Here is a 22,190-nt window from a genome sequence, read left to right as displayed (position 1 = left end):
GCCACAAAGATTAGAATAAACACAATTCCACAAACAAGTGTTTGCTCTCAAAAAAAAAAAGGGAAGTCCACTGAGCCTATCTGTTGCAAAACTGAGCTAAGAAAGTCAGTTGTCTGGGGATTTCTAACATATCAAAACAAAACAGGGTGACTTAAGGACAGTTTAAGCTTTAATTCTAGTCTCTAGCTCTTGTGGCTTTTACTCAGACTAATGTTATTTAAGCACAGTTTATGTTGGCATCTTAGCTTGTTTGAAATGCTATATTTCAAAAGGGGTTGGAAAAATGATCCACCCTTCCAAAGAATATTCTGAAGCAGGAACACCATAACATGGCTACTTATCTCTTAGATAGGTAAACTGCTTAGCAAGAGGCCAGATATTTATAGCCATGATCACGCCTGCTAGTGACTTCATTACCTCGTAGGGTTTATTTGCCTCAAGTGAATCACAGAACAGCCCAGGTTGGAAGGGACCTTGAAAGACCATCTGGATCAACCTTTTGTGGGAAAGGGAGCCGAGACGAGATTATCTAGCACGCTATAGTCACCCTCACAAGAGAGAAGCAGCAGGTCATTAAAACCCTGTCACTGCCAATACAAATTCCTACTGAAGTCTACCAAGTCGGGTGCCAGCCTTTCAGAAAACACACATATTTCTGACACTCTGAACCTTGCTGGCTTTCACCTCGGTCCCCCAACCCTAAACGGGAATAGTTGTGGGCAAGAAGCCAGCGCTACCCTATGGACTTGCGACCAGAACTGAAATGCCTTCTGCATGGGTCCCTCGCCTGTTTTGTGTTTTACCTGTGGTCCATAGGGAAGCTGTTGTCTTGAATGGACTGGGATGGAGGGAGATGGGCAGGGAAAACCCGGTCAGGTTTAGGAGTCTGAGCTGAGTTTGGGGAGGCATGGTGCAGTGGTGACACAGGAGTGCTGGATGGCGTCGGTGGGTTGGAGGGCCTCATTCCCACTTGTGGCTTCTGATCATAGGCACTGGCAGAAAAGCAAGGGGAAAGAAAAGTCAGGTTATTTTCTCTGCAACAAGAAAAAAGTAGCATCTACATCCAAAAAAAAACCCCAAACTCCAAGTGCCACATTTATAAGTTTTTTATTATAGTTACCTTATTAACCAGTTTAGGGCAGTAAAATTCTCTATTTTACATTGAGAAGAGCACAGAAAAAAATCATGTTAGAGGCAAGTGGTTCAACACAGCATTTTCCTCTCTGTGGCACAGAAATGTATTTTTAAAGGATTCAGTCTTACAGTGACATTCTAACAGGAGATATACAAAATACATAAAAGTAGAAGCACCTGGACTAGAGCACAAAGAGCCGGCAGTGCCTGTCAAGACTCTTTTAGAGCTTGCACAAACCACAAAATGAGACAGTAAAACAATACAGCTAGAGGGAAGGGATCTGACCCAGAAAAACAATGGTATGTTGGCTTAGCTACCCACATTAGGATGTCAGCAGCCTCTCCCGACAGGTTTTTTTTCCCCCCCCCCTCTCTCAAAAATAAAGTGCTGGTCCTGCAAATACATAGTGCTATTTTCAAAGGTGTGCCAAATCGGGAAAGGACTTGAGCACACTTTGATCATCCCTCTTTCTAAACAGGAAAAATGCAGACACGAGGCAGATAGTAAGCACGAACTCACATACTTTCCTGTCTGGTCCCCTAGCACCCATCAAATCCATCAATGTACGCATTTGATTTCTAAAATCAAAATCACTCCTCTATGACTGGCAAAGGTGCCCGTCCTTTTTTTTTTTTCTTTTTTCCCTTCTCATATCCAAAAAGTTAAATGTAAATGCTTTAAGTGCTAGCAGTGTTGGTGGTACATTAATGAGTATAAAACCTCACAAGCTAGATGAAAGATTCTAAAATAGACTGAAATGTCAATAAGAAAACCTTCACTGCTGACACTGAAGGAAGGAGTGACACATAAGTGCAAACCAAAAGAAAGTCAATTACGAATGCAGTGGTATCAAGCCCCTCCACCACCCACAAATAAATAAAGCTTTTATTATCTACCCCTATAAAAGAAGACAACTTGCTTTTGGAACAGATAACAAAGATGCAGAGCCTAATGAAATACTATTTTAAATTGTAATCACCCATGAATACACACATATAACATCTGCAAAACTTGTCAAATACCTAATGCATTGCTCAGACCTGCCAATCTCTGGGCTGTTACACAGATCTCTCTTTCCTAATGTGTGTAATGCATTTTGAAAGTACTTTCAACACAACTTGCAGAAAACAAGGCACTACTTCCTTCTATTTCACACTTGCAGCCTGGGTTTTTAAACACTGGCTATCTCCCATGGAGAAGGAATGGAGAATATGCATTTTGATGAAAAACAGTGCTTTAAAATGGTTATGTAAGTGTTTGATAAAACTGTAAACAACTCCATCAGCATTCATCAGCTAAATGCATTATCTCATCAGTCTGTTATCTGCTGAAGAGGTAACTTTTATAAGATCTCTATTACGGTTTTATTACTCTTTAGTCAGTCCTCATTTAAATCAGCAGTTCTCACTGCAAACGTGCTCCTGATTGCTTTACCTGACATTGTACAGGCACTTTTCCCCATAACTGAACTTGAATGGTTGCTCTTGACTGCAAGCGGAGCCAAGTTCCGAACACGGGCTATGGGGTTCCTTCTTGATTTTCACAGGGAGACCATGAAAAGCCACTGGAAAGAGAAGGGAAACGTAATTAAAACCCAAGTACAATATTAACAATGAGCTTTCTCAAGTAAGCTAGACACTGCTAATTAAACACATGATTAATTAAACCATTGTAATACTAAAAACAATATAGGAAATAAACATTTCAAATATTTCTTCGGGTGTCAACTGAAAAATAGACACTAGAAATCCTTCGCATTGGCTATTAGGACTTTTATTGTTTAATAGAACGATGGCCAGGATCCCATCTCATTAGCAGGAAAATAACAGCCCACTTATATTTGGCTTAACTACTGTAAATGTTGTCAGAGGCAAAATACTTCCCAGGCACCAAATGTTTCTAAGTAATATTAGTGAGGCAGCTTTTAGCTATAAATGCAATAGTAGTTCACTTCAAAGAGTGCCACACAAATGACACCAAAATAAATTCCTCATATATCAGCCTCAAGGATATGATCAGTAATCTTTTTGTCCCACAGAATGCATGAAAACTCGCAGTGAAAATTATGAAACTGGATTATGAGGAACACCTGAAAAAAAAACACGTAAGAAATGGCTTCAGTAATTTTTCTCAAAAACACACAAGATAAAATCCTGGCCTCACCAATGACAACAGTAAATGTAATATAGACACAAACTGATAAAAAAAATTAATCATACTGTTTTAAAAGGTAAAAAGAACAGAGGGAGTGTGACAGAAACGCAGTATTAATTAGAAGCACAAGTTGGTCTGGATTAAGAAAAAGGCCAAAGGTAAAGACAAGGTTAACCAGCGTATTAGTTTAAGCCAGCCAACTTTCCTTATTTCATCTCTGACCTTAACCAAAATTAAAGCGGAACAAAATTCAAAGTTCACCTGACATAGACAAATCTAAAGTAAGTGGCTAGGAGGACAAAGGACTAAAAGACAGGTATGTAACAGCTTGAAAACACACCCTTCAAGTTTTAATTAAAATGAGGTTGTAAATACATTTTTGAACTCTGAGAAGCCTAGAGTTCGGAGATTAATTTTATCACTGATTTTTGATGTTGCCACCAAAACACCACGGTTTGAACATCACACTCCAGCCTGACACAGACACTTGTGCCTCCGTGGAAACCCATGTACGTGGAACAGTCACAGTTAGAGAACCTCGGCACAAAATCAGGCCGTTATTATAGACCATCAAGTAGCATCTTGCCCTTTCCCTTGCACCTGAACTTAGGAAAGACAATTTGTTACGTACTAGAGATTTTGCGATACTAATGCACCTGCATACACAGGCACGTGGTCGGTGGCGAGGGGGAGGTAAATGGAATGCTGTCTGAGAAGTGAGCATCAGAACCAATAAACTCCGATTTATAAGTATCTGTGAGATCTGGGTTCCAGATTCTCACCACGGGTTTTCCCACATTCAGAGACCTCTTGCACAAGCGGGTCCTCTCGTACCCTATTACGTGACAGCTTCTACCATTGCCTTTCAGCTGAGACTTCTGCAAGATAACACTGTGTTCTTTTGCCACGTATTTTCACTAAACTCACAAGAATTGTCTCTAAAACTGCTATCCAGCTATTATATTTGCTGGAAAACAGTCAATTATGTGGAAAGATTACAAAGGAAAAGCAGAAAGTAAAACAGGTACACAAATACATATGCACAGCACAGGAACTTAAGAAGCAGAGGTGAAAAGCGGTGAATGTCACAACAAGGAAAGGACTCCTTCTGAATAAAACTGTCTGAAATGGCACTAAAATAGAAGACCATACGGACTTCTTGAATCAAGATTCTCAATGTTAATAATACAGCGAAACGCAGCCCAGTCAGCTCTCCACCGGAATCGTAAAGCAGGCTGACATCCAGGAGTTTGTTTCGGGTTTTTGCTGGTGAACTTTTGCTGCTGACTCTCCTTGCATGTCTCGGTCAGATAATGCGCAGCGCACGTTTAATGCATATGATGGGCCCCACAGCTCCAGGACGGCAGCTCCGACGCAAAGGCAGGCAATCTCTTTTGATTTGAATCAGAGAATTAAAAGGACAACTGCAACAAGACTCTCTTTTTTTTTTTAAAGCCAGTATCACATATTCGCGCAAAGGCCACACGCTGCTCTGTTTTTTTAATTTATTTTTTATTTTAACTTTGCTACTTCCTCGGAGTTAATCTGTTATGAAAAATTACTTCCCTTATTTATTTTTAAATAACGGGAGTACAGAGACTCCCACACCACGGCCCTGCGCGGAGAACTGGCTGGGTATTTCATCACAGCGCCGAGAGCCTGAACGTCTGCTAACAGGCAGTTTTCCAGCTCACTGGCACAGGCACAAGTGAAAGCAGCACATTCATTTTGTGCAATTTGCTTTACCTTCCCACATGGAGTTGGTGCATGTAAAAGGCTGTTAAGTACTAAATTATTCCTTATCAAATCACCATCATCTGGAGTCATGATCAACACTAATTAAATTACTTTCACTGAACACGGCTCCAGCCTGCTGCCTCGGCTGCGAGGTACATTTTATTTTGCTTACTGTACAGTCCTAGCAAGGTACAGGGCACAGAGCTAGAAGGCATCTGTGCTGTAGTTTTAATTAAAGTTTACCTCACCTTCCTCCCAGCTTTATAAGCTAGGGTAAAGTGTATCAAATCAAGTAGGTTAACGCCTTCATTTCATTTAGGGAAAGCATTACAGTCCAAAGTGATTTTATATTAGATCTTTATCTTAACTACGGCCAGAAAGATAATGTAGCTGTAAAATTTAAAGCCTTCCTCGGGCAATCCCCTGACACAGTCACCATGCTAAGCTTTATCTCTAACTCCTTAAGAGTACACTTTTAGAGGCAAAGAGGGAAAAAGACAGCCTGAGAAAAATACTTACTGCATTTTGGGGGGGGGGGGGGGGGCTTCCTTGACCTTTCAAACCACACCTTAAGTGTGGCTGAAGATGACAGACTTATTCCAACTATAAAATTTCGAACATTCAGAACAGTTCTTATATCATCACTGAAACCCTCCCCCCATCGCTCTTCATTTTAGTGTGACACTCATTTTATAGTGCAACTATTAAAACAGATTTTAAACATACACCACGTTTTGCTAAGCTGGATTTTATATTATGTTTTCAAGCTGTTTTCTTTTGAGGAGAGCAAGGTTGCTTATTTATACAATCTAATTTTAGTGCAGCATACCAAGCTACCAACACATCCAAATTAACAAAATGACATTTCAAACAACCAGCTCCTCACCACTTCTTTCTTCCTGATGGCAAATTCATTTTACTTAACCCCAGAACTGAATCTCAACCCTATTAAAGTGAGGGACACTCTGCCTTAATAACGATCTTATTAAGAAGTGACCAAGGGCCAAGATTTCATCCCGAGTGATTACTTACAGATAACTACCTCCGAACTTGAAAGGCAAACAATCTTACAACGTGTATTTAGATGGATGGCTTCAACACCTCATCTCAACTACTGGGGAAAGTCAGGCTTATCGGTGTCAGAAGGGACTGACTCCGCAGAGCCTGCCCGGAGCTCCTCCCAAGCCACCATGCAGACATAAGGCAAGCAGAAGGACTGCTACCATCTGTAGCAAATTGATTAAGGTATAACACATTACCGTATGCATATTCCCTGTGCATAAATATATCTATCTATACCTGCAGAGTAAGAGGGCTTGCATGTTATACATAATGCGCTGTTGCACAGACCTAGATTTTACACAAAACAATAATAATTTCACCACGAAGTACTCGCACCCAACATGGAAAAACACAGGGTGAAACCTGCTACCCCAAGTTTTGAAGTGCTGCTCTCCTTTGCTATCTGTCAACATCCTAATCCCCAAATATTTCGTTCATAACACCACCCAGTTTAAGATCCAAAATGAAGAACAATTTTATGAGAAATTCTGAAGTTAAAAGAGGAATCATTTTGTCTCAAAGGAAATTGATTTGTATACTTTCTATCCTGAGAAACAGGAAATGTACCACCTCTGTACAGATAGAACTGAATCGCTTCTTTCAAGAAAGCCCCAGAAACGCACTGCATCCAATATAAAAACAATGGTTTAAAACACTTTTCAATTCAAGAGCTGTTTATTCAAGAAGAAGAAGAAACAAGGAACATTTTATGTGAAATTGCAAGTCATTTCTCCTTTCAACAAAAAGTTATTTTCTAATTTTCAAACTTCAGATTCCTGCCCAGAACACAAAACAAAATCCGATTTTTATTTTCTGAAGAATTGATTTAAATATATTTTTTTAGAAGGTATGAAATATTACTGGTAATTCAATGACGTTGCCTAGCGGCGGGCAATCTTGACTCCACTGGCCAAAGAGACAAAGACGTCTCATTATCAACACTTGTAGGGCAAGAGCATTTACTATATGGTATAAAATAAACCGACAGCAGCAACCTTGCTTGTGCTAGTGAACTCCAATGTCTCCTAAGTAATACTATATTCCTGTGTATTAAATTTGAGGACTTTGTGTACCTGCAGAGAAAAGAAAGTAAACAAGAAGTCACAGTAACATGAAGTGCCCTGAACATTTCTGCTGCATGTTTCGGAACTGCTTTTCACATTTATGCTCTCAAATCACCCTCTTAACCCCATTTAGTAAATAAATTCATTCATTTTTATGATCGATTGAGGCAAAACTGGTAATATGCAATGTAAGTTTAGAGAGATTTCTTGAACGCATTTGAATAGAGGGGATTTGATTTTTGTAACAGCAAGATGAAGAGACAGAAGATGTAAAAATATTTAAGTAAATACCACTACAACTCCAGGTGCTAGACTGATTGAGGTGACCCGATTTAATACTCAGCGAAATTTCAAAAGCAAGAAGAGAAGGCCCCGTACTGATAAAGCCAATACTGTCACACTTTAAATCTATCTCCCAATACACACAGAAATGCAGCAGGCACTTCAGATACATCAGAGTCTCTCCAAGATTCTTTTCCAGTACATTTACCTCTGCCAAGCCCTCCCCTTCCCCCAACACACAAAAATCCATTACTAAAGGGTCTAATCTCAGCTATCAGCACAGAGTGCCTTTTATGGAGCCATTAAACCATTTCTCTTGTTTACAGTGCCTGAAGAAAGATGTGAATTATGTCTGTGACAAAACAGGCGATAACATTTCTAAACTGCTATCAAAATGCAAACTGAAATACACTTAAGGACAGGGACCCTAATTCGTGTTTTTGCAATTTTCCTCGCTCACTATAACTTAACAGCACTCACCTGATGATTCAAACAAATTATTTATGCTGTAAGTACAACAGGTAGGCATTTTAATAATAACAATAAAAAAATCTACTTTCAATAAACGAACAGTTTATTGAACTGTTCATCAAGGAGGGTAAAGTGCTGGTTATGTCTCAGGTGATAGCAATGACCCAGGTGCTCTTCTCAGTAGACATTTAAAAAAAATCCAAACACAACATCAAGGGTTTATATGAGGGCTGAAATGCCCTATTTCTGTAACAGTTACTTACCATTTTAATCACACATTCAGTATAGGTATTTGAATATCTGACGAAGCGAGCTACGAAATTAAATACTTTGTATATGACCTTCTAAGTGAGAATGCCAGGTTCTATACATCTTTTCTGAAGAGGTTTCAAAAATGTGTATTTAACTTATAGAACAATAGCCTTCTGCATTCTGGAGGCTATTTATTGATTAATTATTTCCAGATCACTTTGATTTGAGTCACAAACCTTTGTAGAGAGCTGCACTCTTGAATTTCAACAACCATTTAATAGGCATCTGATTAAAGACAACGGGATGCCAAAGCAGGGTGCTCTTTTCATTTCATTCCACTATACATTAAGATGAGAAATTCTACTGGTAATCTTTGGACTCAGCTGACCATTCCTTCACACTCTGGATGTTACTGCTGCTGCAGCTGAATGCGGCAGGCAACCTAATATACTAACAAAAAATGAAATAAAAACATCATGTTGGAGAGGTGACAGATGAAGAGCGCTAGGAGGATGGAAAGACAGTAAAGGCTGGTAACCAAGGCTTTCCAGCTAAACTGCTCCCAATGATTTTGAATTAAAGCCTACACATACAGACCACTGCAACAGCTGAAGACAGAAGTAACCGCAAGCATGGGTGACCGAGGCAAGATCTGCAATTGTTTTCACCCTAGGCAATCTCTTGCCTAGACAATGGCAAAAAAACCCCTTTTGTTTCTGACCACTGCAACAGCTGCAAAGATGAGCAAGACTTGAAGGCTGTGGACTGATTTAAAAGTGGCTGAACAGATTACATCTACACAGACTCCACCAAGTTCTTCAGCCATTTGATCTATCAAAGTCACCTCTATCAGATCTTAGCTGAGTTCCAGTCAACTGGATTTCATTTAGGTCCTGCTCTCTGCCAGATATTGGAAGAAGCTGGTGACAAATTGGATATCTGACACACAGATGTGTATCATCACTGCGGTTTCAGAGAATATCCTGGCTGTTTATATAAAAACTGAACATAGACAAGAGACCTGAGCTTTCACTATCTCACAAACGAAAGCTACTAGAAAAGGTGAGGAAAAAAAAAAATCTAAGCAATCCTGTCCAGTATTTTTTTGAAGAAGTGCACGATCTTGGTATTATTCTCCGTTTTATAGTTGCATCTAGAAAACTATAACTCACTGAAGACGCTGAATTCGGCCCTAAAGACAACTGGCCTCCAACTAGTCCCACTGAGTGGCGACTATTCACCTGGAACAGAGACTGTGTGCGTGTTTGGGCGTGCACAAAGTCAAATGGAAGTTAAGTATACCGATGTGCCAGTGTCCCTCTGCAATGATACATTACCTATGGTCAAAATATGTGTAATACCCTAAATAAAGGGCAGTAAGCTCTTTCCTCTTCAAATGCATATACGTAACTGAGGAGAAAATGGGAAAGCAGCATGCAGAAGAGAGGAACAAGACGTAAATGTGTAAAAATGCATTCAGCAAAAAGCTAGTCTTTTCCTACATGATGGCCTGGCTCTAAGTCCAGGGAAGGAAATCTGAGGATAGCCGGTATCATGGCAAATGCTCTGCCACCCCTCGTCTCAGTGCTCTTTCCCAGAAAGTGGAACTTCATAACTGGGCAGTACTTGGCAAGGCCATTAGATATGATTCCATCAATTCAGTCTTCGCCTTGGCTTCAGATCAGATCCTTCCAGCCCCTACCAGCTCAATAGATAGAAACAGCATGGGACCTCATTTTTTGGAAGCTAGTTCTGAACGATGAGCCCAAGCACAAGCTTTCAAAGCCAACTGGCAAGAATAGAATACGTGGGCAAGATGGATCTATTTGAGAACCTTGTTTAACAAAAAGAAAATACCAGCTTTGAAGTAATCTGTCACCTTTACTGGAAAATATGCAACTACAAATGCACTTTAATAACAGTTAGAACTCACTCTGCAAAATGAAGCAAATTGCTTATTTTCTCTTCCAGCCTAAAGCACACAATACCATGCATGTCAATTAACGGTCTACTTGAATACTGCATTGCACAAATGCTACATAATAGTATAGTCTTTAAAATCCTCAGGGGGTGGGAAGGGGTGGAGGGTGTGTGTGTGTGTGTGAAGAATAAAGGACAGCCCAAAATTGTGGGATTTTATCCTCAAAGTCTACATGGACTGTTCTCAGATGACATGGTACAAGAAGAAAAAAATATTGAGACTGAATTTGAATTAGGAAAAAGTAGCAAACAGGTGAAGATGAACTGCACTGAACACAGGAATTTATTCCTGTTTAACACTACAGAGTTTCAAGATGGAAAATAACAGCACATTTTCCTACAACCAATATTGGGAAATTCTGGACCTTAAAATCTGCAGTAATGCATCCATATTAACAAACATTGTTTGTTAAAATAACTTCCTCTTGCTTTGGAGTGAGGGGGCTTTTTTCCTTTCCTTTTTTTTTTTTTTAAAAAAAAAGGGCAAAAAGCATTACAGATTAATGACTAAAAGACAAAAATCAAGTATTGATGAAAATAAATTTTAAATTCATTGAATCACCTGTTCATCTCTAGATTATGTCAATTCTATATGTCCACCATAATTTTTCCCTATCTTTACTATGATCTGGCTTTAACATAAAGCCTTTTGAACAGGTGAAGAATAACAGGTAAAGCAAAAAAAAAAAAAAAAAAAAAGGTTGAAGGAGAGAATAGAGACAGATTCACTGTAGCTACAGCACATCAAAGTTGCGGCGCTATCCATAAAGCAGGTTTATATGAGGGCATCTGTACACAAGGAAAAGTGATCAACAAGATCATCATTCTAATGCGGACACATGCCAGTTCCCTACAGCACAGCTTATCTGACTCCTAAACATGATGCTCCCGTGCCTGTTCGGCAAAGAGATTCTTCTAGATGCTTCTTCACAAATGGAAATAAATGCCATTCTTTAACTGAAATGTGCTCTGCTAAAGCTTGTGTGCTAAGACACTAAAAATTTTTTGCCAGTTTTGCTATTTCTGGGCAGCTAACCCAAGACCCCCCTGCCACAACGGATGCAGCCTTCCTGAGAGGTGGCGGCTCCCAGCCAGTGTGGAAGAGGAGGCACAATATTAGAGGTTGCACCCACACAGCTTGATAATGGGTTCAATGCTATAAATCCCCATTTTTAGTGCAAGATATCCCTCATTTGCTTGTCTGCACACTTGCAATTTCTGAAATGCTCATTAGAGTTACTGAGGGTACACCTGCAGCTTTTCTGCTGCTAGAAGTGCTGAAGGCACCACTGAGATAATTCAGGTATTTGTAGCCACTTGGCTTCTCATTTAAAAGGACTGCGCCAGTTGAAAATTGAAGTCTGCAAGTACGTTCAGTATAGCGAAAATTAAAAAGCCCACCCAAAAGGGTAAGCCACCTGGCTAGAGAAGGAGGGAGGGGGAGAAGGAGGGAGGGGGAGGGAAGCTTTCAGTAAATATCAATAAAAGCTAACCTACTCCCAAGGCAAACTTTTCGAGAGGCTGCTAGTAAACACCTTGTTAGGACACTATAGGTCCTTTGGCGTAAACTGACACTATATTTGGGCAGCTGCTAACCGGCTGAACTGCCACGCTGTGTTAGAAGACTGTCTCTATTCTTCTACCCCCAAGCAAAGGAACATTTTGACACAGTTTTGGTTAGCTGACCCCTCTTCTCCTCCACCCCCAAAACATTTCAGCTTCTAGTTAAGAATTGTCTAGAAGGTATTTTCACGCAGGGGGAGCTGCAGTTACCAACACAGTTTCTTAGCCTCTGAAAGCAGCAATCTCACAGAAATGCTGTCACGGGCACAGGTTTATTCTGATTTATGTCCCCTTGATGCAGTCCTTCCTTTCCAGGACAGTCACCTGTCCGGCTGTAGGAGATCCACCACCGCAGGCGGTCGAAGGGAAAGTACTGCCAGAGGGGCTCTGCCTCCCAGCAAGTACCTCTCCAAGGCAAAAATCGACCTGCTGACAAATGCCACAGACACTGGAGAACTCCAAGAAGAATACACGGAAATTTGCAGAACACTGATGGGAGGGAGGAAGGGAGCATTAAGCTAGGAGGAGCAAACCGAGGTGCTCTGATGTCGGAGGAGAGTAGGTGAGGCAGGAGGAAGAGCTCTCCCTCTCCCCCTACCCCCAAAATAAACAGAGGCTTAGGGCTCTCTGGAGGACGAAGCAGTAACCGAATAAAAATTAAAGCAGCTGGGCTCTGTAGCAATTGATCTAAAACCCATGGATAGCATAAAATGATGGGGGGGCAAAAAAAATAACCTAAAGAATTTTCAATGCCACTATACTGAATCTGCAACCTCCAGGCCCCCACAGAGAAACGGGGTTGCTCTTCATCTGCATTCGCTTTCGGTGTTCAAACCCTGGGAGGAGATCAGGGGCATTTGTTCCTCCAGTTACTTCTAATGTATCCAACAAGGTACAAGGACAGGCGATCCACCTTCCGAGCTCCTGCTAAAGAGGAAGGTCTTAATGTCAAACCAAGCCTGGGAGAAAACTTAAATTGTATTCCTACCTGGGAATTATCAATAAAGTTAAACGCAAAGAGAAGAGCTGGCCACTAAATCAGGGCCTGTGTGCTTTTCTGAGGACAGGATTTCCATTTGCAGCAATTTCCAAAATTTAATTTAAATTGCAAGAGGCAATGGCTAAGTACTACGTAACTTCCATTACTAAAATATCCAAGTGAGATAATGTCCCAGCATTTTACACACACACTGACTTTCCACTTCAGGTGAATCTACAGTTTGAGGGTTTTGAGTCTGGATGTTAAAAGGTTTTGTAGAAACAGAATTACGAAGAAAACTTTGGAAATTATAACAAGTATTTTTGCCGGAAGTAACAAGCAGCTTTAAAATAAACCATTTCTTATTTTTCATATTTACTGTTTTAAAGGTATCATCAACTTGGTATTTAGGAAAGCATGCCCACAGCAAAAAACACACAGGAACTGATTCTGCCTCGTTTCCCCTCTTATGGAAAAGTTTCAAGTTACATCAATCTAGTTATTTTTGTTGTTGTTGTTCTTTTTTGATGTATTCATGACAAGACTTAATGGCCAGCTCTAGATGAGAAGGCTGCTGATCTTGTGCTTGCAGCTGGACAAAATGTGAAAGAAACTGGATTTAATCTCCGGTTCTGCCATTTGTTGATCGTAACATAAACAACCGGTGTCAGAAGGTTCCTTTTGGTTTGAAATAGCTGGGTCTCAGGAGCCTACCTTGAGAGATTCGTAACCACTGTCTCAGTTTGCTTCCCTGTAAAAATAGGAATATCCTCAAAATAAAAGAGCATCATAATAAAAGATTATCCTTAAGGATAATCATGCCTGTCTGTCAGTTAGCTACTCCAGAATATGCGAAAGCAAGAGAAGCCAATAAATAATGAAATGGACTAGACAGCGAGCTCTCTCTAGCATGAATTACAACAACTAACTTAAAAGGTTATTTACAATTTGTTTTTATTTTAGCAACTCTCAGTGATAGGCACTGAAAGGAACAAAACTGCATTTTGAGAAGATTATTTTTAATTTGATTTTGCCTTTAACAATAAAAATATGTATACATTCATAAAAGTAGTATATACTATCTCAGGGTAGCTAATGGGATTTTTGTTTGCTTCGTTGGAAAAACAAGACTGTCACCACTCTAAATACACGTGTCCTTCATGCTTCGATGTTACATTTTCACAAATGCTCACCAGTAAGGCAACTCCAACAGACCCAGTTTATAGTTCAGTAAAGCAAGGCTGAAATCTAAATCTTTAGTTCACTACGAAAAACTCACTGCAAAAACCGCAGTCTCCACTGGAAAAGGTGCGGGCCATTGAAATAAGTCAACAATAAAATTCAGCTCCCAGGTTTTATCACTGATTCAACAGGGAAACAAAGAAGCCATTGTCAGGAGTGGTTACATCTGGGAACATAAATTCAGGACTTAAAGAAGTAGCCCGATATTCAAAGGCTCTCAGCAAAGTGCTCTTTCTGGAGCCGGTGGAATTTTGACCACCTGCAACCAGGCTCTGGTTCTCAGCACAGGTATTTAAGGCTTTTGCCACTACTTAAAGCGTTCTCAGTGTATACGAGACTCCCACTGAATGTACATTACCGATACACGCACCGCACATTTTTTCTAAGTTGTATCATTATTTTACACGTGCCTGCAATCAGTAAGACTTGACAATTACACAACACGTATATTTCTTACATGCATGTATGCATATATATACATACATGTACATACCAAATAGGTGTATACATATGTACACACTGAGTATATACTGTGTACATATACACGTACACTGGTATAAATCCAGGTTCCAAATTCTAATCCCAAATGCTTGAAACTTTTCCTCTTCACTGAACACTGACACTTTTCAAAGTCTCTTTTGTCTTCATTTATGTTAGTGCTTGGGTCATGTGAAATTTTATTTACGGATGGGTTAATAAAGAAACATTGCACTCAGTTTCAGCATGGAGACAGAGTATTAAAAAAAAAATTAAACTGTTTATCTTTTTTAGGTATGCATTAGAAGCAGAACGGAAAGAACATCTGAGCAAAGAGGATCAAATTAGCAAGACTGGGAATTGTTTCTGCACATGTAATTTTTCAGATGTCCTTGATGACGACTCATAATATATAAATTTAAAGAGAAAAACCTGGCCAGTCAGTAACCTTCCTATTCAGTTACTGCAGGACTTGGCAGTAAATGTCACTGCTAAAAAATATTTCACTACATTAACTTACTGGCAACCACATTTGCTGAATAAGTTCATAAACAGCCACGGGAAAAAAGACAACCAGAAATAAAGTTGCTAATGATTCACTCTTTTCTAACATGCATAATCCTCAGTTTACAGAACAAATAGATATGGAAGAATAAAGATATCCTTTACCAAGACAGTTCACTTCTCTATTCACCTGATCAAGGTGAAACTATAATCCAGAAATGGGTAAGGGCAATGTATCAAAGACAAGGAGAACATGAAGAATAAGTGAAAGGAAAAGAATCCTTCTCAGGCAAAAGCCTGGAGCACATGCCTTGAAAAAGCAATCAGTTTTCCATTTACTAGTTTAGACTAGGTTTAGATCACTCCTAGAAAACACACTGATGACTTCTAAAACTCAGAAAAAAAATAAGAAATGTCATTATTTATGCATATTTATCAGCTTATACTTGGCTCCACCATAATTACTTCCCAGTACTGAAATGCACAGGACCAAACCAAAAAGGACACAGAGCCTGAAACAAGGGCTATTTTTCCTGTATGCTTACAGAGGGCTGGCACTACCAGTCCGACATGACACGAACGTGTCACAGACACTCCAATGCTTAACTGATGTTTTGAGGACTGTCACTTTCTCCTCCCTTTTTTACCCTTTGAAAACTTCACGGCAGCCTGTGGGAGAGCCTGACTTCTGTGTGCAGTTGCTGAGGTAGCAAGGAGAATTTGAAAGACCAAACAAACGATACGGACTGTAAATACATTTTAACCAAAGAAACATATGAAGCAAATAGAAGTGCATGGTCTCAGCTTGCAGACTGCCTCTTTATTTTACGTCATCACCGAGCTTATGGATTTTCAAATCATTATTTCGGCTGCTCTTGGAATACAAAACACATTTTGCAGAAACCCTGTGTGGAAAGCAGTGTAAGGAGAATAACGGCTTTGTATCAGTATGGAATCACAAAGAGCCTTCAATCTGCCTTGTTTGGTTTCTGTGTGAAAATACAGTTGAAAAAAATTTCTGCATACTTTGTTTAATACAACTGGAACTGAACAGATGCTCTAATACATATACATACTCCTGATGAAATTAACTAAACAACTATCTGTTTTAAAACAGAAATAACTGTAGTGTTAAGAAAATACTGCCTTGACTACAAGTTACAGTGTGAGGCTCGCCTGTATTTCCACAGATGGGATCTTCACTGAGTCCTTACAGGGAAGGAAGGAGGGAAGGCTTCCTCAGAGAGGAAACGGAAGGTTTTTTTCAAAACTGAAAATTCAACATTTTGAATAAAATATGTTTAATGTTTTTGTTTTTATGTAAACAGAATTTCGGAAGTGATCTGACAGCCTTAAGAAATTACCATTTGAAAGAAAAAAGGTCTACATGCTTCATCTTTGATCTACGAGACAGATTTATCACAGGACAGGATGACTGAAGTTTATTCATTAGCTGATAACCTCCACATGCAACCTAAGCCTTTAATCTGCAATAAAACAGCAAACAAGGATGGGGTTCTGAGGAAAGGAAAGTAAGTCAGCTTGGTCGAGCAGGGACACGCCAGTGGAATGCCAGGGGGCAGACAGAGGGACAAAACCCCACAAGAAGAGCCCTGTTCACCTGCCTGGGCTCCTGCATGCCCTGCATGAGAGACCATGCACGGAGACCATCAGGTTCACAGCGGCCCCGTGCAGCTGAGCAACATCTGCATAATACAGCTGCTATCTCTGCTGGGATGGCCCAGAGGTACCTCTTCGTTAGCAATAAAATTCACATCACAGCATGCAGGGAACTCTGACAGGAATAGCTTCCACTTTAAAAGTTTTAAGAAATCAAAAGCTGCGTACTCAATGGGGTCTTGTCATTTGTTTCACAGTGCTATGGCCAGCATCAGTACTTAGACAATCTGTGAGCCGCTACCACTACTACAATCCAGGAGAACCTTCAAAGCTGGAAATTTAGTATAAAAATAAAAGCAGAAAAGCAAATAAACAGAAACTGCTTAGTAACATCAAAGCAAACCCCCAAATTCTCTACTATTAAGATCACAAGTTAAAGGCATTACGGTCGACAGTCTGCCTTTTGGTAAAACTTCTTCAAAAATTAAACCTTGCAATTATGGAAAAGGTTGCGACTATGACAGATTTAAATATTTCCAAAAATCCTCTTGAGGAAGAAAGAGGAAAAAAATCCTTATTAGCACCAGCTAATGCCCGGTGATGAACCACAAAATGAGCCCACAAAGTTCTCCGAGAGACACCAATTCCTAATTTCTTTTGAATGAGAACTAAAAAAAAAAAAAAAGTTAACAGCTGGTAACAGTTTCAGTCCTGCTTTAAACAAAGGAAACAAGTGCTCAGGGACACAATGAAAGAAGTGAGGCTATCTAAGGCAACTATGAAGGGAGATAAGGTGGTCAGCATCGACTCCTCAGCCTGACCTCTCCAGCTCTTACAACAACAATTGCATTGGACTCTCTTTGTAAAATGCTTTTGAGATCTCTAGATAAGTGATCATTAAGCAAGCCGTGTATCTCACAGCAGAGTGATACATGCATTTCTGTACCTACTTCAAACACAGAAACAAAGATGTTAAGCAACATGCCCAAGGTCATGCAAAGCTAAGGGCAGGAACAAGCCACCGAGCCCCGACTCTCACAGCCCTTTAGAAAGAATCCGTCACAGTCGGGCATGGACTAATAAATAACTAAATGTCTCTGTATTTGACAACGTCTGACCTACGAAAGGAAGTAGTTTCAAGACAAGTGGCAAGAAACAAAACACAGCTGCAGCAGAAAGCCCTACCAGGGAGTAGCACCAAGAACAATAAGCACCACCTTGTAGGCTATTTGTCGGACTGCCTGCTGCAGTGCCACACTGGCACAGCTACACTTAAAGAAAAGGTGACGCCAGCCACACAGACTCTTAAAAAAAAAGCAATTTGTAAAAAAAAAAAAAAAAAAAAAAAAAAAAAAAAAAAAACGCTGAAAACACAGTAGCTGGTGTGTGCAACTTGCCACGCACAGAAAACCAAAACACTACCAACTGCAACTTCTAGGACATCGTGCACTAGCAAGACATGAATACCAGCTGCCTATGTAGTGAATCATCATGTTAAAAAAAAAAAAAGTTGTCTTTTTTTTCAGTCCACTAAAATTTTTTCAAGAAGCCGCAAAATTAAACTATTCTGCATCATAAACAAAAACAAACCCAGTAAACAGATCTCCTTTTGACTTCAGTATGCCCATCAGGACTTACACTATTCTGGTGTTTTCTGCTTTGTTCTAATTGTGTGTGGGTTTTTTCCTCCAAAAGATGTTAAAATAAGTGAAAATTAACCTCTACCAATTGCTCAGCAGCTCTTGCTATACTAAAGCAAACAGAAAACTCTTCTAGATCTGAAATTTGCTTTTGAAATTTATATCACCAAAAGAAGAGAAAGAAAATAAAATGAACAGAACATTTCTCACCTGATAGTGCAAAAAAAACCCAAAAAACAAAAAACAAAACAAAAAAAACCCGACATGATTTTGTATACTACAAACATGTAAATAAATACTAAAGCTTTTCCTCATTTAAACTGCATTTGGAATATCCTAAGCCATTAGTTAAAATGATAGAAGAATACAGCTACCTGAAGCCTATGTAAAGAATCTCTCTTTAGCAGGCTTTTAAAGATCGCAAGCCAGAGCATCTAAAAAGCACATCCCTGAATAATTTAAGGCTCCTGGCATCTACATTGAAAGAACTCCTTTGCTAAACCTGGAGGCAAAAAAAAACCAAAAAAAAACCCAAAAAAAAACCCAGAGGTAAGAGAAAGAATAAAGGTCGTGAAAGATCAGCGACAAAATCACTACTAAAAAAGTATTTTTCCTATCTTAAAGTTTAATCAGACATGGAGGAGCACGGATTTTACAGCCAGTCCTTCCCATTTACTGTCAACAGCCGTGGTCTAACATTAACATTTACCCCTTGGCAGTGTTAAGTTAAGGCTGTGATGGTCAGGGAAACAATACAGGAACAAAATGAAAGAAAAGGAAGGAAACCGATCAAGAAGGTGAAGCACAGCACAAATCCTCATTAGCAGAAGTTCAATATCAAATAAAAAGCAAAAAGCAAGAGTTTATAATGAATTTTAAATGGGTAATCTACATTTTAAGGCAAAAGAGGAAAAAGAAAAAAACAAACAACAAACTCTGGAAGAACAGACCAACGTAAATACATATTATTAAAACAAAACAAAACACAGTTATGCTATTAAGACACCAGGCAATCTGGTTTGGTGCAGGGTAATCCCCATTTATAACCAATTGTACCAAGGTCGAATTACAAATCAGTGTACTGTTGACAATACCAAGTTTTCTCTGCCAACTACATCCTTTAAACATCAGCAAATCCTACCTACTTCCTCTTGTGTCTGTCATAGAAACCATCCAAACAATGGGAGCAAGCAATCTTCACCTCAACAGCTATTGACTTCGAGCAAACTGAACACTCTATTCATTTTTACTCCTAGATGGGAAAGTCCTTGCTGTTCTACAGTATCGGAAAGCCTCGCCACTGATTACAACCCGTTCAGGATCTGGCTCCTCCTCAGTACATGAAAATGGACTTGAAACAATAGGAAACCTTATCTGAGGAAGTTAACACAGGTCACCGTTCTCCACACGTGAATGCTGACTTTGTAAGGACAGAAAAACAGCTTAACCAAGTCTTTTGAATTAGGGAAGAATTTGGAAAAAAGTGTCACATACAGAATGCTGATTAAAAAAAAAAAAAAAACAAACACAAAAACCCACACAATCAAAAAAACCCAACCCACAATCATTCACCTTTTTGGAGAAACAGATTTTCCATTTTTGCTTTACACAACTTTTGATGTAATTGCTAAAATAAGACTCATTGGGAAGTAACTTGGATATACAGCAAACAGGTCAGCTGAAGTGTGGAAGCAGATTCAGAACGGGGCAAAACCACCCCACCTAACACAGAATGTCCAAGTAAATGCCTGTAAAAGTGATTCCTCCCTCTTTGTGTGGAATTTCTATTTCTTATGAGAATGGAAATGAACGAGTAAGAAAATTACACTATTTAATATGCGATTGTGATATTTTTCCAGTGTAATTGCAAGCCGAAAAAAATCTTTCTGAAACATTTTTCTCCCTTAGAACTCAAAAAGCTCAGTCATTGCAGAAAGTAGAAGGTTACAAGACACTAAACTGCAATTTGTTTTTCAAATTTCACCCGAACAGGCTAGTTGTTATCTACTCTTCATTCTGCTCACTCTGAGCTAAACTACAAAAAGATTCCTTGTGATAGGTATTCAAAGTTTAAAAAAAAATTAATAAAAAGGTAATACAAGATGGACAAGATGGGGATTTGGATGCTGTGACAAGAAAGAAAAGGTTTGGAAGTGCAGACATCTCTAAGGTTATTATGGTAGGAAGAACCTCTTTCCAGAAGACACAATGGAGTAACAAAACAAATTCAACTTTAAACAGGTAAACTGAAGCTTAAAGCATTAAAGGGAAGCTTGACATGCTGGATCCTTAGCTAGCAGAAATATGCATAATCGCAGTAACGTCAATAATATCGCATGAAGTTATGCTAGCTGTTGATCTCACTCATGATATCTAAAGCCCACACCTAACTATAAATATATATATATATATATTATGTTTGCTTTTTGAAAACTGATTGAAGTTTAATAGCAACCCATAATTGAAATATTCACGGTCCCAAGCTAGCTTTGAAGTTAAATCCCTAAGTGGATAAAGTGGACTGTATATCTAATCTAAACTAAATGTTTCCCTTAGTTACTAATACCAGTGCAGTTTTACTAGTTAAAATCATTATTACAGAAAAGAAACGCGAAACCCAGGGCACTTTAAGGGGCATTTAATCCTGCACAGCGCTAGGAAACAGCACATGGTCTTGGCAGTATCAGTTCCCCCCCTACCTTCCACATCCTTGCTTCAAGAGTTGACTAACTCGGTGACTTCTGGGCGAGAAAGTTTTAACCACAGCTTTCCAGCCCTGCTACTGTTACCGAAGCTCCTCACAGCTCCTTTCAATGTTACAAGTTTCAATTTAAGGCCACAAATCCACCTCTGGTTTAAAGGCCATTTCTCAAGCCATGAAGCTAGAAATAAAACGCCACTCATTTTTGCACCTTTTTACAGACTGCAGACTGTAACTGTTTCAGTGGAGCACTTCAGGTTTCTCTACATACTCTGCACATCACACACACACGCCCCTACCTATATATAGCTTTATAAATTAAATTTGTGCAGCAAACCACAGTTTGGTTGCCTCTGAACTAAAGTGGCTGTGACCCCCCCTTCCCTTCACTGGTTTACACTTCTGTCCTTCACCATTTTTGGCTCAATTAAGTGTATTAAACATTGAACCTATGAAAGTTTGCCCATCTTCTCCCATGTTAAAAAAGAAAAAAAGAAGAAGAATTAAAATTTAAAAAAAAAAAAAAAGCATCAAGTGCTCCTGCCAGGCTACTGCCAGTAAAAGGGGAAGTACTGTACAGACTTATAGATTATATATAGTAAGTCATTATAATAGAGTTTGAAGGCAGGTTTGGATCCTAGAGAAAACAGTCACAATTGTGCTACTTCTGCAGCAGTAATTTCCCCACGGCTTTGGTTATGTTGATCTCCGCTCCTGTTTCACAGAGCCCACAGCTACATACATTATATCCAAGTGTATGTCTGAAACTCCATAACCTTTGCCAGAGTAACTCTCCAGGAAGCTCTCCTGACCTTTACTTAAGATAAAGAAACCAACTGAAATGAAGAAATAAATGTTCCTTTGATAATACTGTGTAAGCTGTGGCTAAGGAACTTTGAAATACAACAGCATTAATGAAACAGCCATATTAGGAGAATTTCTTTATCACCAAAAGCAGTGACCAACTTCAATGGAGCTTTTCATTCACAGTTCACAAATTATTTTCCAAGAATCACTGACTTGTTGTGTAACGATAATTGGGGGTTAATAGAAGCCCTAACTGAACTTTGTACTCTTACACAAAGGACGTATGCATACATGACTATATTTGGACACAGCGCCGTATGTAGGATAACGTATCTGATTTTCAACTTAGAGAATAGTTTTGGTTTTCGTATTATAATTTAATGAAAGAAAAAGAGACTTTGAAGCCAGAGGTGGGGAAAAAAAAAAAAAACAACCAAAAAAACCAAACCTGTTGCAAAGGGCAACTTTAAAAGTTTAAAAGTGGCCATGATTGTTAGTTGGTATATGTACAGGAACTTCC

General features: G+C 39.3%; 1 protein-coding gene across 4 annotated transcripts in view; it reads right to left on the bottom strand.

Moving 5' to 3' along the window:
• The window catches only part of ETV1 (ETS variant transcription factor 1), a 68,264-nt gene that overhangs the window by 31,225 nt on the left and 14,849 nt on the right, over positions 1-22,190 (bottom strand). For all 4 annotated transcript variants that reach the window (XM_054192406.1, XM_054192404.1, XM_054192405.1 and 1 more), the window contains 2 exons: positions 2,570-2,699; positions 804-992 (listed from right to left, as the gene is read on the bottom strand). In XM_054192406.1, coding sequence (XP_054048381.1) covers positions 804-992; positions 2,570-2,699 — 319 coding nt within the window. The remainder of the gene's footprint in view (positions 1-803; positions 993-2,569; positions 2,700-22,190) is intronic.

The sequence above is a fragment of the Rissa tridactyla genome, chromosome 2 (assembly GCF_028500815.1).
Source record: "Rissa tridactyla isolate bRisTri1 chromosome 2, bRisTri1.patW.cur.20221130, whole genome shotgun sequence".
NCBI lineage: Eukaryota > Metazoa > Chordata > Aves > Charadriiformes > Laridae > Rissa > Rissa tridactyla.
This window is presented reverse-complemented; position numbering and strand designations above follow the sequence as displayed.